At 40.2% G+C, this 24010-nt stretch overlaps 1 protein-coding gene across 2 annotated transcripts in view; it reads left to right on the top strand.

Moving 5' to 3' along the window:
- Positions 1–24010, top strand: part of AATF (apoptosis antagonizing transcription factor) — a 114629-nt gene that overhangs the window by 42246 nt on the left and 48373 nt on the right. For both annotated transcript variants that reach the window (XM_017539855.2, XM_017539856.2), the window contains 3 exons: positions 763–964; positions 1484–1648; positions 2952–3035. In XM_017539855.2, coding sequence (XP_017395344.1) covers positions 763–964; positions 1484–1648; positions 2952–3035 — 451 coding nt within the window. The remainder of the gene's footprint in view (positions 1–762; positions 965–1483; positions 1649–2951; positions 3036–24010) is intronic.

The raw sequence follows: 24010 nt of genomic DNA on the forward strand, positions 1-24010 counted from the left end.
TTTAATAGAGACGGGGTTTCACCATGTTGACCAGGATGGTCTCGATCTCTTGACCTCATGATCCACCCGCCTCGGCCTCCCAAAGTGCTGGGATTATAGGCGTGAGCCACCGCGCCTGGCCTATATGCTTCATTTTTAAAGATTGTTCTATAATAGTACAGTCCTGGTTTATACACATTTCTAATAATTCTTTTAAAACCTCATTTATTTTGATGGTTTGCATATCTTTTAAAAAATATTTTGAAACTAGTTCTTTTTATATTTATTTTAAAAGTTACATGAGGCTGGGCATGGTGGCTCATGCCTGTAATCCCAACACTTTGGGAGGCCCAGGCGGGTGGATCACTGGTGGCCAGGAGTTCGAAACCAGCTTGGCCACCATGGTGAAACCCATCTTTACTAAAAATACAAAAAAAAATTAGTTGGGCATGATTGCGCACAGATGTAATCCCAGCTACCCATGAGGCTGAGGCATGAGAATTGCTTGAACCCAAGAGAAGGAGGTTGCAGTGAGCCAAGATTGCGCCACTGCACTCCAGCCCGGGCAACAGAGACCGTCTCAAAAAAAAAGTTACACTAGTTTTTGATTGATCTTATGAACATTCTTCTCAACAGCAAAAGCTATCCTCGTATCTTTGGTGTTATTTTAAATGGAAACAGAACAGGAGGCCTAAATATTCTCTCTCCTTTATGTGAGCCTAGCTTTTTAAATTTAAGTAATGTTTGTTTACATTGGCCGTAGTACTCTTACTGGTTTTCTAGTGAGGAAATTTCTAGTGAAGATGATGAGCTGGTAGAAGAGAAGAAGCAGCAACGAAAAAGGGTCCCTGCAAAGAGGAAGCTGGAAATGGATGACTATCCCAGCTTCATGGCAAAGCGCTTTGCTGACTTTACAGTCTTCAGGAACCGCACGCTTCAGAAATGGCACGATAAAACCAAGCTGGCTTCTGGAAAACTAGGGAAGGCAAGTGTGTATATGCATGCATGTATGTGTAAGCTAGGTTGAGGCAACCTGAAGCAGTTTTAAAAAATTGGAACCACAGCTCATTTATGTGGATGTTGTCATGTTGTAATGGTAATCATTCACTTCTACAGCAAAATCTGCTGAACTTCTGGCACTGGGGTTTATACAATTCAGACTTGGGATTTTAACTTTATTAGAAAGAATGTTTTATCCTTAAAATTGAGGCTTTATAAGTGTTCAAGCGCTGAAAATACAAAATATTTCAAAGGAGTGAATTTCAAAGCAATAATTATTAAAATATCAGAAGTTAATCTGTGCGCATAGAAAAGCGATATAACCTGCTTAAGACTAACTTTTTTTAAAGAACAATTATAGCCACTCACAAACTCAGTCCTTTACAGAAAGTCTCTCCTGAAAAGACAATCGTCTCTCTGGTGACACAGAAAGATAGAGAAACCAGTGTAGCTGCCTTCAGCACTGATTTTCTGCATTATCTGACACTGCTTAATGTTGTTGCAGGGTTTTGGTGCCTTTGAACACTCAATCTTGACTCAGATCGATCATATTCTGATGGACAAAGAGAGATTACTTCGAAGGACCCAGACCAAGCGCTCTGTCTATCGAGTGCTTGGCAAACCTGAACCAGCAGCTCAGCCTGTCCCAGAGAGTTTTCCAGGAGAACCGGTAATAACTCTGTGATGCAGTGATTCTGGGGAATAGTTTCTATGAGGCTAATTAGCTGACAAATTTGTAGCTGTTATGTGTTTGTATAAGAGGTTAGTGAGAGAAAGGAAAGCAACACTACTTTGCTGGATTATTGAGAGAAATTTAAGTGTATGTTAAAGGAGAAAGTTTTTAAAAATGGGGCTTCTATTAACTCCTATGTGTCATTGTCTCTTAATTTTGAGTTTGATGCAGGAGTCTGGTAGTGGAAGCAGTCATAATCCAATTTTCAAAATCCAATTTTAAAGCTACTTCTGTAGAAATGTCAGTATTGAAACAAGTGTGTACTTTAGGCTCAATGTTTGCCATTTAGGTACTTCAGAACGGGTCCCAAAGTGGAATAGTCAAATTCTTTTGTTTAAAGGAAACATTTAAATTTTTTTAATTATAGAAGAAATATATACTTAATGCTTTTTTAGTTTATAACAACTTAAAATGAAAAGTAAAATTCTCTACTCTGAAAATTTCACTCCTCAGGTTTTACCAGTATTAATAGTTGTAACAAGTTTTTGTTTTTTTCTATTTGTGTAACTATATAGTAAATATATATATATGAATATGGTTGCCTTTTTTAACTAAATGAGATAGACATTTATAGGTGCATAAATATGTAAAATACTACAAGCACATTTAAAGTCTTGCAACTTTCAAAATCTAATGTATCCTAGATACTCTTTCCATTCATTACCTAGAGATCTACCTCATTTTCCTAACGACTGCAGGGTATTCCATTTATGGATATGCACTATCATTTATTCGACAAGGGATATTATGTTGTCTCCAGTTTTAGAAACGGTGCTACAGGAAAGATTCCTGTACATTTATTACGTGTTCGTTTATAAACATGTAGGTAGATTTGTTGAAGTGGAAATGTTAAAGAAAAGACACCGAATTCTGATAGATGTTGCCAAATTGCCTCCAAAAAGGCTGCATAAATTTCCAGTCCCTCCAGCTGTGTTCTTTAGTACTAAGTGTTGCCATTCTTAGAGGTGAAAAATGGTGTCTTCTCATTCTAATTTACACATACTTAATTAGAATGAGGGTAAACATGTTTTCATATGATTATTTATGGTTCTTTTTCTGTCAACTGCTTGTTAATGTTTTTGCCTGTTTTTATATTGGACTGTTTCATTTTTTAATTTTAAGAACTTTTTATATCTTAAGGAAAACAGTGCTTTGGCTATTCTACATATTATTTATAGTAGCTACATTAGTTAGATAGCCTTACCGGGATTCACTCTTTTCTTACTCCTTGTTAATGCAGGAGATCCTTCCTCAAGCCCCTGCCAATGCTCATCTGAAGGACTTGGATGAAGAAATCTTTGATGATGATGACTTTTACCACCAGGTGAGACTTAGACACTCTCTCATTGCAAAAGGTTTTAGCATTTTAAAGCAGCTTATAGAATTCTCTGAACAAAAATGTTGCTTATTTTGGAAGGATAGAGTCAGACAGTGATTAGAACTCCTACATTCAAAATTGACTTATGGTGTCATTGTGGATTTGTTGCTTTTCTTCTATTTTATGTTTTCCCTTTGAAATGAAAACAGCTATAGTTACTTTGTTAGTTGTTGCTTGAGTGTAAATTATCTGTAGAACAGTTTTAGGTTTTTCTTTGAGTCAAGTGGTTTCTTCTTTCTGAGCCATTTTTGAGGATGGAGGATTTGTTAGTGTTTGGTTTCTTGTCTCATTACTATTAGAATGGGACGTGGAACTGGAGGGCTGGGATCCCAGAGTTCTTGAATTGCACTACTGATTCTATTACTGTTAAATCTTGTTCTTAGTGTCTTTTGTGCCTGTTGAAGTCAGTTAAGTATGTACTGAGAATGTCTGCAACTGTTGATTACAATAAGAGTATAGTGCATTGAAGATGGAACTGGTAGAAGTTGAAATATAGCCCAGTTCGCAATATGTTTTCACAGACTCCCTCACTTCTTTCCCTGACATTACTCTCTGCTGGCATGCTGTTCTTTTTAATGATGCCTGCCGGAGACTGTTAAGATAGACTAAACATTCGGGCTATTCTAAAGAACTGAAATAACTTCCTGTATTCCTGAGTCTCTTGACAAGTTATACTTCTTAATAGAGAGTGTGTTAAGCTTGCTGTACCCTTTCTAGCTTAGTGGAGAATCAAGGACTCTGTTCAGCAGTGATATGTCAATTATTGTTCAGCCATTGTTTATCAAGATAATTTTTTTCTCTGTCAAATTTTTAATGTGCTAACTTTTGCCGAATAATTTGCGACTGCTTGTTGAGGGTTTAACCATGACTGCTGTACTGTGTCTATGAATATGAAGAAAGGGACTTCTTAGGAAAATTACGTGTAAAGTCAATATAGAACAAGTGATTCTATATTGGGGATACCTCTGGTTTTGCCCTAAAAAGAGAAAGATTGACTTTCTATTAATTTTTTAATTCATCCTGTAATGTTTGATAAAATTATTGCCATAAGTAAGTCTTAAAAGTAATGATGAGAGGGTACAGGAAAAAGGATTGGTGTGGCTGCCACTGTTCCCTGTCAGAAGTCCTGATTCTTTTTTCCGCTTCTCTTATTATATTCATTTGTCAGAAGAGTAAGGAACTCTATTTTGTTCTGGAGTGTCTAAGGAAGTACCTGATATGGGATATTAATGCTGTATAATTGTGTGAGATCACGGGAGACAATCAAAAATGTTCCAGTCCTCATTAATTGAAGTGTACATTGTTCGATGGAAAGTGCATCATAAATTAAATAGGCTTAATAAAATAAACTGAAATTACTGGGGAGAAGTTGCCTCTATTGGCAATCCTTACTCTGAAAGATTTTTTTTTTTTTTTTTTTTTTTTTTGCCTGGAGGTCCGTTTAAAAAGAAGTAGCATTACTTGATTGGCCCTTCATCCCAATTAATAATTTTAACTTCGATAAATTCTGATTTCAGAGTTATGACTAGTCGCATCTTAGCTTTTCCCCTTGCCGGTTAATTGGGGTGCTGGGGTTAATCTAAATTAAAACTTAAACTAATAGAGGTCAGCAAGGCAGCTGAAACACCTGAGTGAAACAAATGGGGCTGCCAGGCACAACTTTATCTTGGCTGTTTCCCAAGAGGGAAGTGGCAGCAAATTGGAGTTGTTTCAGCCTTCTGTAAAGGTGAATGATGGGTGACACTTGTTAATGTACAGCATCTCCGGAAGCATTCCAGATTGCTTTGCTGCTACACCAACTGCTGCCATCCATGCAGAGTCAGTAGGAACTGGACCAGTTGCCAACATCTGGCAGCACAGCGAGGAATGGGTGCAAGTCTTGAAACCCCGCAGATTCTAAATATGGTGCTTAGAACTGTGCAGGCTTTAATCACTTACCACTCTTTGGCAGCAGGCTGCGACAGCTTATCCTAGCCTCGTACATCACATTCCGACATCTGCTGAGCTGCAAGGCAGCTGCACATTCATTTTCTTTTCTTGCCTTTTCTCTTTGCTTCCCATTCCCCTTTTTCTTCCCACTCCCTCTACCCTTCAGTTTTCCTCCCCCCTCCCCAATATGCTTCTTGGGAGAGATGATCTATAAAGATTACTGCTTCATTGTGTGCAAGTAATTGTGGTGATGCCAGGCCCTTGACAGACACAAGGTAGCACCTGTTCTGCTGACCTGGTTAATTTCTTCTGTTGAGTGGGATTTGCCAGAGATTGGAGCTGAAGCCAATTCAGTGATAAGGCTAAAGAAATCGGCTGTATGTTTTCTGTCACCTCCCAATTAAATTGGCTTCATAAAGTGCTTTCCTTTATTTGTTAGAGTAGTAAGCCTGAGCTAAGTGTTGCATTCAGAAGTGGTTCAATATATTACAGTGGGCCTGTGAGTTTTCATTTGTGTATGTGTGTGTGTGTGTGTGTGTGTGTGTGTGTGTGTGTGTTTTAACATGGTCATATGGAAGAGCTGGGTGGTGAATATAATACATTTCAGTTTTTTTAAAACCATACTTGAAGCCAGACTCTTTGGGTTCATGTTTTGTAAAGAAGAGATTATAGCCACATTGAATTTTAATGTTCCATTGTAAGGGTTTAAAGGCTTACTTGGTTAATTCAGGTGTCTTGAAGCTGTGTAAATGCCCTAACTACTGAAAATGATGTGTGGGGTCAGAACACTCCCCCTCTACACACACGTACTCATTCACAGTTTTATTCTTTGTTTCTTAATGGGCTTTAAGTTACTATAACTTTTAAAATACATTTGTATCATTTAACAGTGGTACGTGTGTGTGTGTGTGTGTGTGTGCGTGTGTGCATATGAGTTTTCATTTCTGTGTTTTTTAATGTGGTCATAATGAGTTTCACATATATGAAAACTTACATGTGTATGCATATGTATGTATGTGGGCCATAGAAGATAGTATCTGATATCATAAATAATCTTATTTTTAGAGCTGAAAAGAACCGTAGAAGCAACTGAGACCCTGAGAAGTAACTTCCTGATAACATAGAGTAGAAGGCAACACTGGTAGTTAATTTCAGGATTTCTTAGACCAAGTCTTGTTCTTTCCATACCTTTATTTCTTTTCTTTTTTCTTTTTCTTTTTTTTTTTTTTTAGACAGAGTTTTTTTTTTTTTTTTTTTTTTTTTTTTTGGAGACAGAGTTTCGCTCTTGTTACCCAGGCTGGAGTGCAATGGCACGATCTCAGCTCACCACAACCTCCGCCTCCTGGGTTCAGGCAATTCTCCTGCCTCAGCCTCCTGAGTAGCTGGAACTACAGGCACGCGCCACCATGCTCAGCTAATTTTTTGTAGTTTTAGTAGAGACGGGGTTTCACCATGTTGACCAGGATGGTCTCGATCTCTTGACCTCGTGATCCACCCGCCTCGGCCTCCCAAAGTGCTGGGATTACAGGCGTGAGCCACCGCGCCCGGCCTATTTCTTAAATATTTCATTACTGAGCCATAAAGAGATTTCACTGTAGTATTACGGTTTTCAGTTTGTGAATAAATAAGCTTTATTTTCATAGAACCAGAAAAAGTATTTTGTGTTAGAAAGCAATATTTTTCCTTAGAAGACAAATGATTTATTCAACTTCTGTTACTTAACAATTCTAATGAAAAAATTAGCTTTATAGTTTTGTTACCAGCTTGGAAACTGGAATTGCTGAAAGTGTGAAGTATAGCCAGTGGTGAAGGTTTTACGAGAGGAACTGTTTCCCTGCTGCAGAAAAGCATTGCAGGATTTTACTTCCAAACGGAATTACTTTACATTTGGTCTATTTCTTGTCAAAGCTCATTCCTAAAGGCAATTTCACAAAACATGAAGGTTGTAAATGACCATGAAGGATGAGCCATTCAGAAACATTTTCAGTATCTGCTTGTTATTGTCATGATCCTATCTGCTACTTTATAACATTAAGTCCTCTTCAGATGTGTTGTCTGTGTCACCATTTAAGGCTTTTGTTTTGTTTTGTTTTGTTTTAAAACCATCAGATCATCTTTTTTAAAGAATCAGGGAAGGACCAGGATTTGCTAAACACTAGTGGCGTGCCAGTCCCTGGGCTAAGCAGATAGGTACTTGGCACGTGTCTTGATTTAATCCTCACAAGATCCTCATATTGTGATATAACTGCACTTAGCAATAAACTATATAAAGTGATTGGTTTTATTCTTTTCATATCCCAGATCACAAACTAGTTTCTTGTCACTTCATGAGATATTTTGTTCTGAAAGGACTAATTGAGCCTAGATGTCGACAGATCAATACCTAGATTTCCAAGGGTTCATTAGGATTTTATATGTTGCTTCTAGCTCTGTTTAGTTTTGATCTGGTTTGTCCTGTCACTTTGAATCTAGCCAGGAGTGTCTAGAGAAAGGCATAATAGGTTTTGCTCTTTTGATGACCACTTTGATGGGTTAAATTTCTTCTTTCATTTGCCATCAGGACATGTCTATAACTGACATTGCCACATGCTGAACTTTTGTATCTAAGACGTTGGATAATGCCATAAACAAGTAATTACTAATTCAGTGAACTATTAAAAGTTGGTAATGTTGAGAAATAGAGAAGAGGCAGGCTTTCTGACAAGATGGTTTACTTTAATTGGTGAGTGATTAATAAGGACAGGTGATGTGGTGGAATTGTATGCATTTAGATTTCAGTGTGAATGAGAGATGTCTCAAGCTACACTTATGTTAATGGTAATAGATATTTTTTATATATCTTGTTTTTATGTATTTATTTTGTTTGTTTGTTTTTGAGGCAGGGTCTCACTCTGATGCCCAGGCTGGAGTGCAGTGGTGTGATCTCAGCTCACTGCAGCCTCAACTTCCTGGGCTCAAGCAGTCCTCCCACCTCGGCCTCCCAAGCAGCTAGAACTATACACAGGCACCACCACATCCAGCTAATTTTTGTATTTGTTGTAGAGACGGGGTTTTACCATGTTGCCCAGGCTGATCTTGAACTCCTGGGCTCAAGTAAATCCCAAAGTGCTAGGATTACAGCTGTGAGCTACCGCGCCCAGTCTGGCAGGATGATATTCTTACTATTGGCATGTATTTTTCCAGTGGTTCAATTGATGGCTAATAACATGTTTTAAAGTCTGATTTGAACCTGCCTCTATGAATGAGTTGTTGGATAATATATGCCTTCTGTTCAGGGCAGTATTTTGTTTTAGTTTTACTTTAAAATATTGCTGTTATGTGAGATCTGGATAGTGTTTCTGAAAAGTTGGGTGAAACTTATTACACATAGATTTATGATTATTTTAGAGAGGACATATGTATGAAGTCGATAAATTTTAAAATTGGCCAGCCATTGTGGCTCACACCCATAATCTCAGCATTTTGGAAGGCCAAAGTGGGTCAATGACGTGAGCCCAGAAGTTTGAGACCAGCATGGGCAACATGGTGAAACCCTGTCTCTACAAAAGCAAAAAAAAATTAGCCGGATGTGATGGCTCATGCCTGTAGTTTTAGCTACTTGAAAGCCGAGGTGGGAGAATTATCTGAGACCAGGAGATTGAAGCTGCAGTGAGCCAAGATCATACCACTACACTCTAGACTGGGCTAGAGTGAGACCCTGTCTCATAAATACATACATACATGAAAATTTAAAATTGAAATTATGATTGAAGATATAGCATGGAATTAGGTTTCTCGGGGCATAGTAATGGTGTTTTTAAAAAACTCAAAGAAAATACCTACTGGGGGCCAATTAAATTCCAGTTTTAATAACTGCAAGATTATTTTATATACCATGTATAAGAATTTTATTGGAACTACATGGTAGTTTCTGCTTAAGACATTTTCCACCAACAGTGCTGCCATTGTATATCTGTCAGTGCTTAGACCCAGGTATGGCATCAATATTAGCATTTGGTTGCTAGCTTGGGCTCACTATTGTGGAAGCTGCACAGAACAGGAAGCAAAAGCCACATTTTAAATGCAAAGTCTAGAAATTTCATCAAACAGGAGTGTCAAGGTAAGGTGCACACGACTGGCCCTCATTTCTTTCGGCTTTCTTGCTTTAAAAAACATCAGAGCATGACTTTAGTACTACTACTTTGTTTAAACAAAGGTAAAACCTCAGAACGAAGCCTAAAACAGTACATTTTACAGGGCTAGCAAGGAACGAGATAGAATTGGCTTAGAAGTATTGAAGAAACTTTTTCAAACACAAGTGATACCTGGAGAGTTTGCTAGGCAAATATGTGGCCAAAATTACCCTTTTTGTACTAATAAGCCCAGTGTCAGCTGACTGAGTATAAATTAAACACAGGATCCCAGCAGTATTTTAGCAGCCTCAAGTACAGAATTTGGCACTCCTCAAGAAATGGAGACATTACCTCTTCACTAAAGTAGGCATGAAGTCTTGATATTAATGTGTTGCTCCTTTAAAAGTAACGTATAGGAAAAAAATGATTTAGCAAAGAAAGGGGAAGTTAATAGGCATCTTCAAAAATGTGTATGTATTATGAGAAAATCTTCACAATCTGTACATCTGACAAAGGACTGATAACCAGATTCTACAACAAACTCAAACAAATCAGTAAGAAAAAAAACAAACAATCCCATCAAAAAGTAGGCTAAGGACATGGATAGACAGTTCTCAAAAGAAGATATACAAATGGCCAACAAACATGTGAAAAAATGTTCAACATCACTAATGATCAGGGAAATGCAAATGAAAACCACAGTGTGATACCACCTTACTCCTGCAAGAGTGGCTGTAATCAGAAAGTCAAAAAACAGTAGACGCTAGCATGGTTGTGGCGAAAGGGAACACTTCTACACTGCTGATGGGAATGTAAACTAGTACAACTGCTGTGGAAAACAGTGTGGAGATTCTTTAAAGAACTAAAAGTAGAATTACCATTTGATTCAGCAGTGTCACTACTGGGTATCTACCCAGAGGAAAAAAAGTCATGACTTGAAAAAGATACTTGCACACTCATGTTTATAGCAGCACAATTCATAATTGCAGAATTGTGGAGCCAACCAAATGCCTGTCAATCAACGAGTGGATAAAGAAACTGTAGTGTATGTATATGATGGAATACTATACAGCCATAAAAAAGAATGAATTAACAGCATTTGCAGTGCCCTGGATGAGATTAGAGACTATTACTCTAACTGAAGCAACTCAGGAATGGAAAACCAAACATCATATGTTCCCACTGATATATGGGAGCTAAGCTATGAGGACACAAAGGCATAAGAATGATACAGTGGACTTTGGGGACTCACAGGGAGTAGTGGGAGAGGGGCAAGGGATAGAAGACTACAAATATGGTGCAGTGCACACTGCTTGGGTGATGAGTGCACCAAAATGTCACAAATCACCACTAAAGAACTTAGTCACATAACTAAATACCATCTGTATCCCAATAACTTACAATTTGGATAGCATCTTTGGAGACCATCGAGTCCAAACTCTCTTTTTGCAAGTGAGGAAAATGGACCGTGAAGGAAGTATGTGACTGTTGTAAGATTACCCACTTAGTGAATTAGGACACTGAAACCTGCGTTCTTGCTCCCAGTTTGATTTTCTTTCTGGCACATTATAGTCCCTTCTGATTGGACAAGTTTCAAAATTCTTTGAGCATTTAATTTTCAAATCTCTATCTGTTTAGGAAATTTGAGATCTACTGTATCTTTTAGCACTCTGACAATTCACAAATATCACTTTTATACAGTTTTAAGCTTTATTCAGTTAACATTTATTAGTCTGAGCATGGTGGCTCACATCTATAGTCCCAGCACTTTGGGAGGCCAAGGCAGGAGGATAGCCTGTGTCCAGGAGTTCAAGACCAGCCTGGGCAATATAGTGAGACCCTGTTTCTAACAACAACAACAACAACAACAAAAGAACGCCTTTATTATGCCAGATGCTAGGTTTATAAAGGCTAGTAAAACCAAAATCCCTGCCCAAAGAATTTGTGAAGATCTCTCTAATTCTCTGTAGTCACAAAATTAATGTGACTTTAATAAAATTAAGGTGGAGAAAACAAATGTTGAAAAGAACAATCAGGTATTTGATATAACAATGCACATGTGGTTCTCTACCGTTCTCACAAACATGCCTCAAACATTCATTAGCTTACTGGTTTACCCCTCAACATAAGCATGATCTAATTTTACAGTAATTTCTCTATAACGTGTAAAAGGCCTTATGAGGCGCTATTTGACATAAACATTGGATAATACAAATTCCATATTTTCCAAGAATGTAATCATTGTTGGAAGTCAGATTGAGATGCTGGTTTCCACTGACACTTATTTCAGGGTAGAAGAACCTTCAGACTGATGATAGGTAGAAGAAGGTTCATTTTGCTATTGTCTGCCTTTGTGGATGTTTGAAAATTTCTATAATAAAAAGTTAAAGATGAAAAAAGTCATATTTCTTTTTTCCTTCCATTCGTTCAACAATTATTTGAGTATCTTTGTGTATTTATTGAGTAACTGCTGTCCTAGGCTGTGCTGTCTAATGTAGTAACCACATGTGACTGTGGATTTAAATTTTGGTTAATTTAAAAAGAGTAAGATAAATGGTTCAACTCCTCAGTCACACTAGTTATATTTCAAGTGCTAAGCAACCACATGTGCTAGTTGCTGTTTTATTGGACAGTGCAAATGTAGACATTTCCATTACCACAGAAAGCTCTCTTGGAGCTCCATTACAGGCTGGAAGAAAACAAAGTTCCTGCCCTCATGAGCATTCATTCTAGCTTAGTGGCAGGATAAAACAGGGAACTACATTGTGACAAATGCAGTAGAGAATGATGAGATGGGGTATGGTGAAAGCGAGCCCTAGGATAGGGAAGTGATGGTTACTGTTTTCACTTAGGATGTTTAGGAGATAAAGATATTTGAGCAGAGACCTGAGGAGGTGACAAACAGAGCTATGCAGGTGTCTGGGGAAGAGCGTTAGGGACAAAGGGGATGGATGATGGCAAGTGCACAGACCCTGAGGCAAAACCGAGGCTAGCATGTTCCAGGAAAATCAGGGAGGCCAAAGTCACTGGGGAACGGTGGGGGAGAAGGCAAGAAAGAGGATGGTAGGAGAGGAAATCAGAGGTAATGGGAGGCCAGGTCCTGTGAGACCTCGTAGGCCACTGGAGCACTTGGATGTGGCTGAGATGGGAAACTACCAAAGGATTTTGAATATAGAAGAGTAGTGTGATTGGACTCATATTTTAAAAGGATCACTAATGGCTGTATTAAGAGTAGACACGAGAATATGGGACAGGCTGGTAGACAGGGGACCAGTTAAAAGACTCAAGTGATAATGCAGGCAACAAATGGCAGTGGCTTACACTAGAGTGGTTTTGGAAGAGAGAAGTGGTTGGATTCTGGATTTATGTTGGAGTTTGAGCTGACACAGGATTTGCTGGTGGATTGTATGTGGTATATGAAAGAGAGTAGTCAAGAATGACTATTAAAGTTTTGGTCTGAGCAGTTGGAGGTATTAAGTTGCTATTTACAGAGATGGAAAAAAACAGTGAGAGAAGCTAGTTTGGAAGAGAAATCAGAAGCTCAGTTTTGGTTATATTGTTGCCTCCTCCCAACCCCTGTGGACCTATATTGGCTTTATTTTGGTTACAGATTAGTTATATTGTTTATGATACTTCTGCCACATTCATGTGGAGTTGTTGAGGAGATATATATATATATATATATATATATATATTTGGGATTCATGGGAAGGTCCAGGCTGAAGGTATAAATTTGTGAGCCATCAGCATATAGATTGTAATTAATACCATGAGACTGAATGAGATTACCTAGAAAATGAAGGTAGAGAGAAAAAGAGAAGAGATTTAAAGCCCAAGTCCTGGGACATTCAAACATTTGTAGACTGGGGAGATGGGAAGGAGCAACAAAAGTGATGAAGAAGGAGCAACCAGTGAAGTAAGAGAGAATAAAGAAGAGTTATTTTCCAGGTTGCATGTAAAGAAAGTGTTTCAAGGAGGGGATCACTTGAGCCCAGGAGTTTGAAGCTGCAGTGAACTATGATCACACTACTACGCTCCAGCCTGACAGAATGAAACTCTGTACCAACCCCCTCCCCCACAAAAAAAGGTGAATTCAGTATCATCGTGATACCCAAACCAGACTAAAACATCCCAAAGAACATATTATAGGCCAGGTGCAGTGGCTCATGCCTGTAATCCCAGTATTTTGAGAGGCCAAGGCAGGAGGATTGCTTGAGCCCAGGAGTTTGAGACCAGTCTAGGCAATGTAGGGAGACCCTGTCTCTATAAAAAGCAAAAAATCTATCTGGGCATGGTGGTTCTTACCGGTAGCCCCAGCTATTTGGGAGACTGCGGTGGGAGGATCTGCTTGAGGTTGGGAGGTTGAGGCTGCAGTGAATTGTGATAAAGAGAGAGAAAGAAAAAGACGAAGGAAGGAAGAAAGGGAAAGGAGAGAGAGAAAGAAAAAGAAAAGAGGAAAAAAGAGAGGGAGGGAAGGAGGAAGGGATGTTGAGGCTGTAGTGAATTGTGATTGTGCAAGGAAGGGGGGGAGGGAAGGGGAAGAAGAGAGGGAAGGAAAAAGGAAAGAAGGGAAGGAAAGAAAGGAGAGAAAGAGAAGGAAGGAAGGAGGGAGGGAGGGAAGCAAGGGAAGGGAGAAAAGGGAGGGAGGGAAATAAATTACAGGTAGTGCTCGACTTACGACCACGGTCAGGACCGCGGACCAGTTGTAACACGATTTGGTCGTAACACGATTTGGTTGTAAGTTGAGTAGGCTATATGTACAGTTGAAATGGTGCATGCGGAGATGGTAGTGCTGCTGGAAGCTGGTCCGCACTGTCGTACGCCCAGCTGGGCAACATTTGCGCTGCCAGATGTGGAGCAGTCATGGCTAGTGATTGTGGTCGTAAAGTTGAATGGTCGTAAGTTGCATAGGTGGTAAGTCGATCAATACCTGTACAAACCAATATGTAAAATTCAGCAAAATACTGGAGGGAGGGAGGGAGGGAACGAAGGAAGCAAAGAATTACAGACCCATATGTAAAAGTCAGCAAAATACTAGGAAACAACCCTGCACCAAGGATTATACACGCTGATAAAGAGCATCTATGAGGGCTGTGCGCAGTGGCTCATACCTGTAATCCCAGCACTTTGGGAGGCTGAGGTGGGCGGATCATGAGGTCAAGAGATCAAGACCATCCTGGCCAACATGGTGAAACCCCGTCTCTACTAAAAATACAAAAATTAGCTGGGCGTGGTGGCACATGCCTGTAGTCCCAGCTACTCGGGAGGCTGAGGCAGGAGAATTGCTTGAACCCGGGAGGCGGAGGTTGCAGTGAGCCAAGATCATGCCACTGCACTCCAGCCTGGCGCCTGGCAACAAAATGAGACTCTGTCTCAAAAAAAAAAAAAAAAGAGCATCTGTAAAAACCACAAATTACATCATACTCAGTGACCAGAGACTGAATGCTTCTCCTAAGAATAGTGGCAAGGATATCTGCTCTTGCCACTTATTCAGCATTATAGTAGAGGTTCTAGCCAGGGCAGTTAGATAAGAAAAAGAGATAAAAGACATACAAATTGGAAAAGATGAAGTAAAACTATCTTTTATTTGCAGATGATACAATCCTGTGTATAGAAAGTACTGGCTGGGTGCAGTGGCTCACGCCTGTCATCCTAACACTTTGCAAGCCAAGGCAGGTGGATCAGCTTGAGGCTAGGAATCGAAACCAGCCTAGCCAATATGGTGAAACCCCATCTTTACTAAAAATAGAAAAATTAGCCGGGCGTGTTGGTGCACACCTGTAATCCCAGCTACTTGCGAGGCTGAGGCAGGAGAATTGCTTGAACCTGGGAGGTGGAGGTTGCAGTGAGCCAAGATAGCATCACTGCACACCAGCCTGGGCAACAGAGCGAGACTCCATCTCAAAAAAAAAAAAAGTACTAAAGAAGCCACCAAAAAATTACTAGAGCCAATTAATAAATGAATTCAACAAAGTTGCAGGATACAAAGTGAATGCACAAAAATCAGTTGTGTTTCTATACACTAGCAATAAATGACCTGAAAAGGAAATTAGAAGAATAATTATTCTTACAGTAGCATCTAAAAGAATAAAATATCTAGGAATAAACTTAACCAAGAAGGTGAAAGATTTAACATATGGAAAATTATAAATATTGCTGAAAGAAATTAAAGATCTAAATAAATGGAAAGCTATCCCATGTCCATGGATTAGAAGACTTAGCATTGTTAAGATGACAGTACTCCCCACATTGATCTAAAGCTTCAAAACAATCCCTATCAAAATTCCTGTTGCCTTTTTTCTCTTTTTACAGAAATTAACAAACTGATTCTAAAATTCACATGGAAATGGAAGGACCCCAAATAGCCAAAACAATCTTGGGCGGGGGGTAAACAAAGTTGGAGACTCACACTTTCCAGTTTCAAAACTTACCACAAACCTCCAGTGATCAAGACATTGTGGTACTGGCATAAGGCTAGGCATGTAGATCAGTGGAATACATTTATAGTTAATTGATTTTCACCAGGAGTACCAAGACAATTCAGTGGGCAAAAGAACAGTTTTTTGTTTCATTTTGTTTTTTAACAAATGATGTTGGAGCAACTGGATATCCATATGCAAAAGAATGAAGATGGAGCCTTCCCTCACACCTACACAGAAGTTAACTTATAGTGGATCATAGACCCAAATATAACAGCTAAAACTATTAAACGTTTAGGAAAAAACGGGAGTAAATCTTCATGCTGCAGGTAGATCAAGTAAGACGAGGGCTGAGAGAAAGAATTGATCTTGGTTTTAGCCAGTAGAAGCCATTGGTGACCTTGATAAGAACTTTTTTTTTTTTTTTTTTGAGAGGAGTCTCACTCTGTCCCCAGGGCTGGAGTGCATTGGGTCTCACTGAAACCTGCATCCCAGGCTCAAATGATCCTCCCACATCAGCCTCCTCAGTAGCTGGAACTACAGGCATGCGCCACCACACCTGGCTGATTTTTGTATTTTTAGTAGAGATGGTGTTTTGCCATGTTGCCCAGGCTGGTCTCAAACTCCTGATCTCAGTGATCTGACTGCCTCAGCCTTCCAAAGTGCTGGGATTACAGGTGTGAGACACTGAATCTAGCTGACAAGAACTCTTTTAGTAGAGTGGTGGAGAGAGTTCAAGAGAGAATGGGAGGAGGGCAGGCATGGTGGCTCATGTCTGTAATCTCAGCACTCACCTGAAATCAGGAGTTGGAGACCATCCTGGCCAACATGGCGAAACCCCGTTTCTACTAAAAATGCAAAAAATTATCCAGGTGTGGTGGCATGCACCTGTAGTCCCAGCTACTTGGGAGGCTGAGGCAGGAGAATCACTTGAACTCAGGAGGTAGAGGTTGCAGGGAGCCAAGATCACACCACTGCACTCCAGCCTGGGCAACAAAAGTGAAACTCCATCTGAAAAACAAAAGAATGGGAGGAAATAAATTGGGGACAGTGAGTATAGACAACTTTGAGGAGGTTTGCTGTACGGGAATAGAGACAGGACAGCTGCTGGAAGGTTTGAGAGAGAGTTTTACATAGGAGATGTATTTTGTATGTGGATGGAAATGATCCTGTAGAGAGGGAAAAATGGACATTGCAGGAAAGAGGTAAGAACTTCTGGTCAGTACAGTACCTAAGTAGGGAGGGGTTGGTGTGACAGATAGAGGGAAGGCAAGACGTATGAACACAGTTGCAGGGAGGTAAGGGCTGAGAGCATGTGTGGAGTCCTCATGTGAGTACCTCTGTGTTATTTTATGTTATTTTTTATGAATGAAGGAGCTGAGAGTGATAAGATGTAGGAGGAGGTGGGGGTTTTGAAAAGAGAGGGTAAGAAAAAGTCACCTCAGAGAGTGAATGGACTAGGAAATCATAGTTGCACTGTCAGGTAGCCCAAAAAACCCACAGAAGGTTACTGGTGATGATATGAGAGTGAGGCCAGCTTGCAAGATCTCGTCTTTTCTCTCACCGCATTCATCCATGTGGATGCAGGTACTGAGATTTAACATGGCTTGGGGTTTTGCCAGGGAAGTACAGGTAAATAAACCTTTCCCCACACTTCTGAGATTAAAAACCTGAAAACTCATAGCTTTTGTTTAAGCTTGGCAAACTATTGTGGTAGCAACACCTGATGTGAATGAACATGAAGCTGCGTATAGGCCTTATTTATTCCCTTTATGTGGGAATATGTATTTTGCTACAGAAATTTTGTGTTTGACTTTGGAGTGCTGCCCCAGACTCTGCTGACACGTTTCTAACATATGCAATGTGTTACCTTTCTAAAATACGAAACATTCTGAATTCCAAAATACACCTATCCTTAAGGGATTGTACAACAAAGGGACAGCTTGCAAGGGAGTTCAGGGAGTATGTCAGGGGTGATTATCCTGATGGATTCTGGAATCTCATTCACCTGAGTAAGGAGGGAAGCGAGCCCAGGAGGAGAGGAAGAGGGATGCTGAAAAGGTAGCAGGATTGATGGTTTATGGATTCTGGTGAGGCTGAAGAATTATTGGCATCTGAATGCTAGAGGGAGAATGCTGGAAATACAGGGAGAGATTAGTTTCAGCTGGGCTTTTGGTTCTTAAGGGACATAATTACAGAATACAAGTTAGTACTGCCCTTTCGCTTTCTTGTGAATTCTTCTCTAGTTCAGAATGACTTCCTTTTTATTCTTTAAACACAAATGACATATCATATAGTAAAAGAAACCTTGCTAAATAAGGAATGCTAAAAAATAGTAGCTGAGCTGGTATCGGAGAGGATCTATAACCCTTCTTCCTACCTTTATTATAAATGGAGGGGGAGGTACCCACCCAAGACATCCATCTAGTGATCAATGGGCAGAATTGTTGAAGTGGAAACTCTTGGAAAATCTAAACAATAGCCCCTTCCGTACATTGTTACTTTTAGTATTGACTAGAAAGTATAACTTGCTGGGTATAGTGGCCCACTCCTGCAATTCCAACACTTTGGGAGGTCAAGGTGGGAAGATTGCTTGAAGCCAGGAGCTTGAGACCAGCCCGGGCAACAAAGTGAGACCCCATCTCTATAAAAAATAAACAGTAAAAAAATTAACCAGGCATGGTGGCTTACACCTGTGGTTCCAGCTACTCAGGAGGCTGAGGTGGAAACTTGAGCACAGGAGTTCAGGTCCGTACAGTAAACTGTGATTGTGCTGCTGCACTCCAGCCTGAGTGACAGTGCAAGACCCTATCTCTTAAAAAATATATAAAAATAAATAAAAATAAAAAATAAAAAAAAAGACTTCCTTAAATTTAAAAAAAGAAAAAAAAGGGGGGCCAATGGCTGTTGCCTGTAATCCCAGCACTTTGGGAGGCCAAGGCAGGTGGATCAGTTGTTTGAGACCAGCCTGACCAACATGGTGGAACTGTGTCACTACTAAAAATACAAAATTAGCTGGCTGTAATGGTGCCTGCCTATAATCCCAGCTACTAGGGAGGCTGAGGCAGGAGAATCGCTTGAACCTAGGAGGCTAAGGTTGCAGTGAGCTGAGATCACACCATTGCACTCTAGCCTGGGCAAAACTTCATCTCAAAAGAAAAAAAACAAAGAATGGCATAAGTCAGTCGCCAAGTCCTTGTAAAATTCCTTTTATTTGTTGGAAACAGAAAAGCAAATTGGCAAGAAGTTCTTTAGCATTCGAATTGCTTAATTCTTACTCTGTCTTCACTCATCAGGGCCTAATACTAAGAGTGATTTACTCACACTTCTAGTTAATAATTAGACATTGGGAGACATTATATATCATGCCTAATGGAATATATGGGGTCTGATGAGAAAGTTTTCTGTGTTGACTAATAAATTTTAACCCAAATGGCCAAGCTTAGTGAAATATTATGGGCTTTGAAGTATTTTAGGGCTTTTGCTGAGAAAACAGTACTGCTTTATTCAATGAATGAATTTATCATTCCTTCCAAATCACAGGCCTTAGCGCTAGCTCCCGAGTGGAGGCACACTGCAACTTGGAATCAAAAAGTGGAAAAACTAATCAAATCCTTAAAGACCAAGGGCAATGAGGCAGAATTAGGCTGACTTTTTCAGTGGTATCCTCTGGCTATACATTCTCTTATTTGAGTAACCAAAAGTGAACTATTTGTAACTTTAGTATTAAGATGCTTCTTAGACTTTATTTGCACACCCTGATTTCCTTTCATTCTTCCCTGTGTTGTTCTTGTAAATATTGCACTTCCCCTTGCAAAAGGTGGCTGCTTTTCATGCTTGTTGACAAGATCTAGAAGACTGATTGCTACTTGACTCTTTGATTTTAGGAATATTATTTTGAGATAGGATCTTGCTCTGTCACCCAGGATGGACTGTAGTGGTGCAGTCATAGCTCACTGCAACCTCACATTCCTGTGTTCATGCTCTCTTTCCATCTCAGCCTCCTAAGTAGCTAGGACTACCTAGCCACCACACCTGGCTAATTAAAAACAATTTTTTTTTTTAGAGACAGGGTCTCACTACATTGCCCAGGCTGGTCTTAAACTGCTGGCCTCAAGCAATCCTCCTCCCTCAGCCTTCCAAAGTGTTGGGATTACAGGCATGAGCCAGTGTGCCCAGCCCTTAGAAATATTATCGAATAATCACTGTATGCAAAGGCAGTGTTGGAATTCCAGTTATTAGGGGTGAGAGTTTGCCTTAGACGTATCCCCTACCTGCAAGAAGCTTATAGTCAGGCAAACCAGATGACGTTATAAGCATAATAACCAGAATGCTTGGTTATTATCTTATCTGGTTGTAAACATCAGTAACATGTAAACCTATATCTTGTCTGGTTATAAGCATAAATAACCATAATGCTTGGTGAGGGTGTATTGAAGAATTCAGAAGAGGGAGAAAAATAATAGTTTCAGGGAATTAGAGAAGGCTCCAGGGAAGAGGACATGGCATTTGATCTGGGCTTTCAAAGAAGGATAGCCAGGATTTTTAGATAATCTAAGTTTGGGAAAAGGCCTTCTACATAAAGGAATTGGGTGATCAGGGGATTTTGGGGGAGCTCAAGGTCAGGGAAAGGGAAACAATGGCAGGTAGTTCAAATAGAATAAATGGTAAGGGAGAGGATGACTTTTGCTCCAATTTATCATGGCCTACTTTGGAAAAGTTCTACAACCAATAGCATACTTTTTCAATGTATGACTTAACATTTTTGTGGATTTTCTATACTTGATACATTTTTATCCTTTCACTCTTAACTTGTTACACATCTTATTTGTTACCTACTTTTGAAAATCAGTAGAAAGGAAAATTAAATTAGTGTACTTGTTGATTGTTAGCAGCTGTGGCGATTTAGCTGTGGAAGATGATTTATTTTAACCTAAATGGGGTTTAGGGATTATCTATGAGCATGATCTGATGTTCACAATATTTCTGTTTATTGAATACTTATGTTTTGGTGAGTGCTTTACTTTTATCATCTTCTTAATTCCCAAAACAACTTTATGAGCTATAATTACCACTATAAGATGAGGAAACTGAATCTCAGGGAGTTCAAGAAACTTGTCTGAAACTACACAGGTAGTAAGGGGCAGAGCTAGAATTCAACATAGGTAAGTTAGACTCTTTCGCAGATAGTTACAGTTGAACTGTGCAGCACACACACTTCACATAAGTGAAAACTGATACCTAGAAGCATTAGATCTTAGAGAGTGGGAGATGGAAACTTGTAACTGGTATTTGACAAGCCTATTTCATAAATAAAAGATATTTAAATAGAAAACCCTGTAACTAGGCTGGGCATGGTGGCTCATGCCTATAATCCCAGCACTGTGGAAGGCTGATGCAGGAAGATCACTTGAGGCCAAGAGTTCAAGACCAGCCACGGCAATATAGTGAGACCCCATCTCTACAAAACCTAGAAAAAATTAGCTGGGCATGCATGCCTGTAGTCCTCGCTACCCAGAATGCTAAGGTGGGAGCTGGGGAGGTCGAGGGCATAGTGAGCTATGATCATGCCACTGCATTCCAGCTTGGGCGACAAAGCAAGGCCCCATCTCTAAAACCACACACACTGTAACTGAAATTAATTCAGACTTTTATTAGACAGATGTGAAGACATACGTCTTGCAGTAAAAGGACCAATACACATGCCTGTAAACTCAGCATTTTGGGAGGCTGAGGTGGGTGGATCACGAGGTCAGGAGTTCGAGACCAGCCTGACTAACATGGTTAAACCCCGTCTCTACTAAAAATACAAAAATTAGCTGGGTGTGGTAGTACACACCTGTAATCCCAGCTACTCAGGATGCTGAAGTAGGAGAATCACTTGAACCCAGGAGGTGGAGGTTGCAGTGAGCTGAGATCGTGCTGCTGCACAGAGTGAGACTCTATCTCAAAAAAAAAAAAAGGACCAACTTAAAGAGACTACAGAAAAGGTTAAGAATTGTGGGGGAGCATAGAGGAAGCACCAAAGATGTGCTTGCCCTCTTTTTCTGAAAAGAACCAGCTCTTTCCTTTAATAAATGAGACACAAGAGGGAGCATAGATCTATATCATTTTAATAGTCAAAGAATGAGTTTACATAGTTAAATGGTATGTGTGTGTTTGTGTGTGTGTGTTTGTGTGGTTTTTTTTTTTTTGAGACGGAGTTTTGCTCTTGTTACCCAGGCTGGAGTGCAGTGGTGCAATCTCAGCTCACTGCAGCCTCTGCCTTTGAGGTTCAAGTGATTCTCTTGCCTCAGCCTCCCAAGTAGCTGAGGCTACAGGCATGTGCCGTGATACCTGGCTAATTTTTTTTTTTTTTTTTTTTTTTTTTTTTTTTTTTTTTTTTTTTTTTTTTTTTTTTTTTTTTTTTTTTTTTTTTTTTTTTTTGTATTTTTAGTAGAGACGGGGTTTCACCATGTTGGCCAGGCTGGTCTTGAACTCTTGTCCTCAGATGATCCACCCACCTCGGCCTCCCAAAGTGCTAGGATTACAGTACAGGCGTGAGCCACCGTGCCCGGCCCCAGTTAAATGGTTTTTATTTTGTTTTAAATTCAAGTACTCTTGGAATGGTTAAAAAGAGGCTAATTCTCATCCACGTAAAACCATCCAGGCTTGTTAAATAGGCCATTCTGTGTATTTGTTGTGTAGGCCATCTGGCCTATGTAAGACATGTGAGAAGGAGAATATTGTAGTCATATCATTGAAAACGGCAATGACAAAGACAGTTCAAAAACAACTGACAAAAACAGATAGGCTTCTCTATTCCTAGGTAGATAATGGTGCCCTGGATTACAGCCAGGTTATTATATTAATTTCTTTTGTGTAAAAACACTGAAAAGGTATGTGTGTGTGGCCAGGGAAATGACAAAGCAAACACAAATTTGGCATTTTCTCTCAGAAATAATTGTTTTACCCTCTGTGTATATATGGAGCTCCTTCAAGGGGCCCCTGCAGGGGCTAGAGTGGTGATTGTGTTCAGATGGAGTCTCTGCTCTCACACAGCACACAGTCGGCAAGGGGAGGAAGGAGACGTGAATCAAGGAGTCCCTGGGTAGCGTGTACAGTAAGAACAACAAAGATACGGAGCCTGCATGTGAGTGTAGCTGTGGTTAAGAAAGGTTTAGATTTAACAAATGAGTGGAGGAGGAGGCGTGGGAGGTCAGTGGCTAGGGAGGCCTGTTCTGGCAGCGCATGTGCAAAAACAGCCTCCGGTGCAAGGGCCCTAGAGCATTTCACATACAGGATAAAGCCTGGTGGGACTGTAGGCCAGAGGCAGAGGTGGGTTAGGCTGGAGAGGTAGACAAGGGGCCTGTTAAATGTCCTGACACATTTGCTTTTTGAAAACACTACTCTGAGTACAATGAGGAGACAAAAATGGAGGAGGGACAAGAGTAAATCATTATACTGCCTCAGGTGAGACCATGTCTCCAGTGTACTCAAAAAATATGTATGTGGGCCAGGTACAGTGGCTCACGCCTGTAATCCCAGCACTTTAGGAGGCCCAGGCGAGCAGATCACCTGAGGTCAGGAGTTTGAGACCAGCCTGACCAACATGGAGAGACCCTGTCTCTACTAAAAATACAAAAATTAGTGGGGTGTGGTGTTGCATGCCTATAATCGCAGCTACTCGGGAGGCTCAGGTGGGAGAATTACCCGAAACTGGGAAGCAGAGGTTGCAGTGAGCAGAGATCGCACCACTGCATTCCAGGCTGGGCGACAGAGCGAGACTCCGCCTCAAACAAAAAATACATGTATGGGGTAAACAAAGATGATAGTATCCTATACTGGGTGAAGGCAGTGGAGATGGTTAAAAGTGGACAAATCTGTGAATATAAGACTTGAGACAGATGAGATATTGGGTATAAGGGAAGAGAAATTTCCAGGGATAACTGTTACGTAATTGAAGCCTTGAGAAGAGGAGGAGGTTCTTGGGGGAAAGCCTGTGGAGTGAGAAGAAAAGGAAGATTGGAACTGAGTCGTGAGGAGTGGTGGTATTTAGTGGCTGGCTAGAGGGGCCAGCTGAATGAGGAGCAAAGCCAGAGAGGTGCCTCACCAATGCCAAGAAAAGAATGTTTCAGTGAGGGGAGAACATCCAGTGTCACTTGCTGCTTCAAGATGTCTAATAGGACGAGTAGTGCCGGGTGCCCACTAGACATGGAGATCTCCAGACCTTAGCACAGGTTGTTCCAGTAGAATAGTGGAAGCAGAAGCATTAGGTAGCGGACTTGTTGGTTTAGGAGTGAGTGGGCAACGTGGAAAGGGGACATATAGTTGGGGAGTGGGTCATTTTGTGCCAAATTGTACTATAGGCATGTATAGTAATTCCTTCCGAACTATCTGAAATTACAGTATATGCAATTTATTTTTGGTGTTTAAAAATTGCAAGTGACTTCTTTTTGGGATAGGTTTTTTTTTTTTTTTT

This window comes from Cebus imitator, unplaced genomic scaffold, assembly GCF_001604975.1.
Source record: "Cebus imitator isolate Cc_AM_T3 unplaced genomic scaffold, Cebus_imitator-1.0 Scaffold121, whole genome shotgun sequence".
In the NCBI taxonomy this organism is placed as follows: domain Eukaryota; kingdom Metazoa; phylum Chordata; class Mammalia; order Primates; family Cebidae; genus Cebus; species Cebus imitator.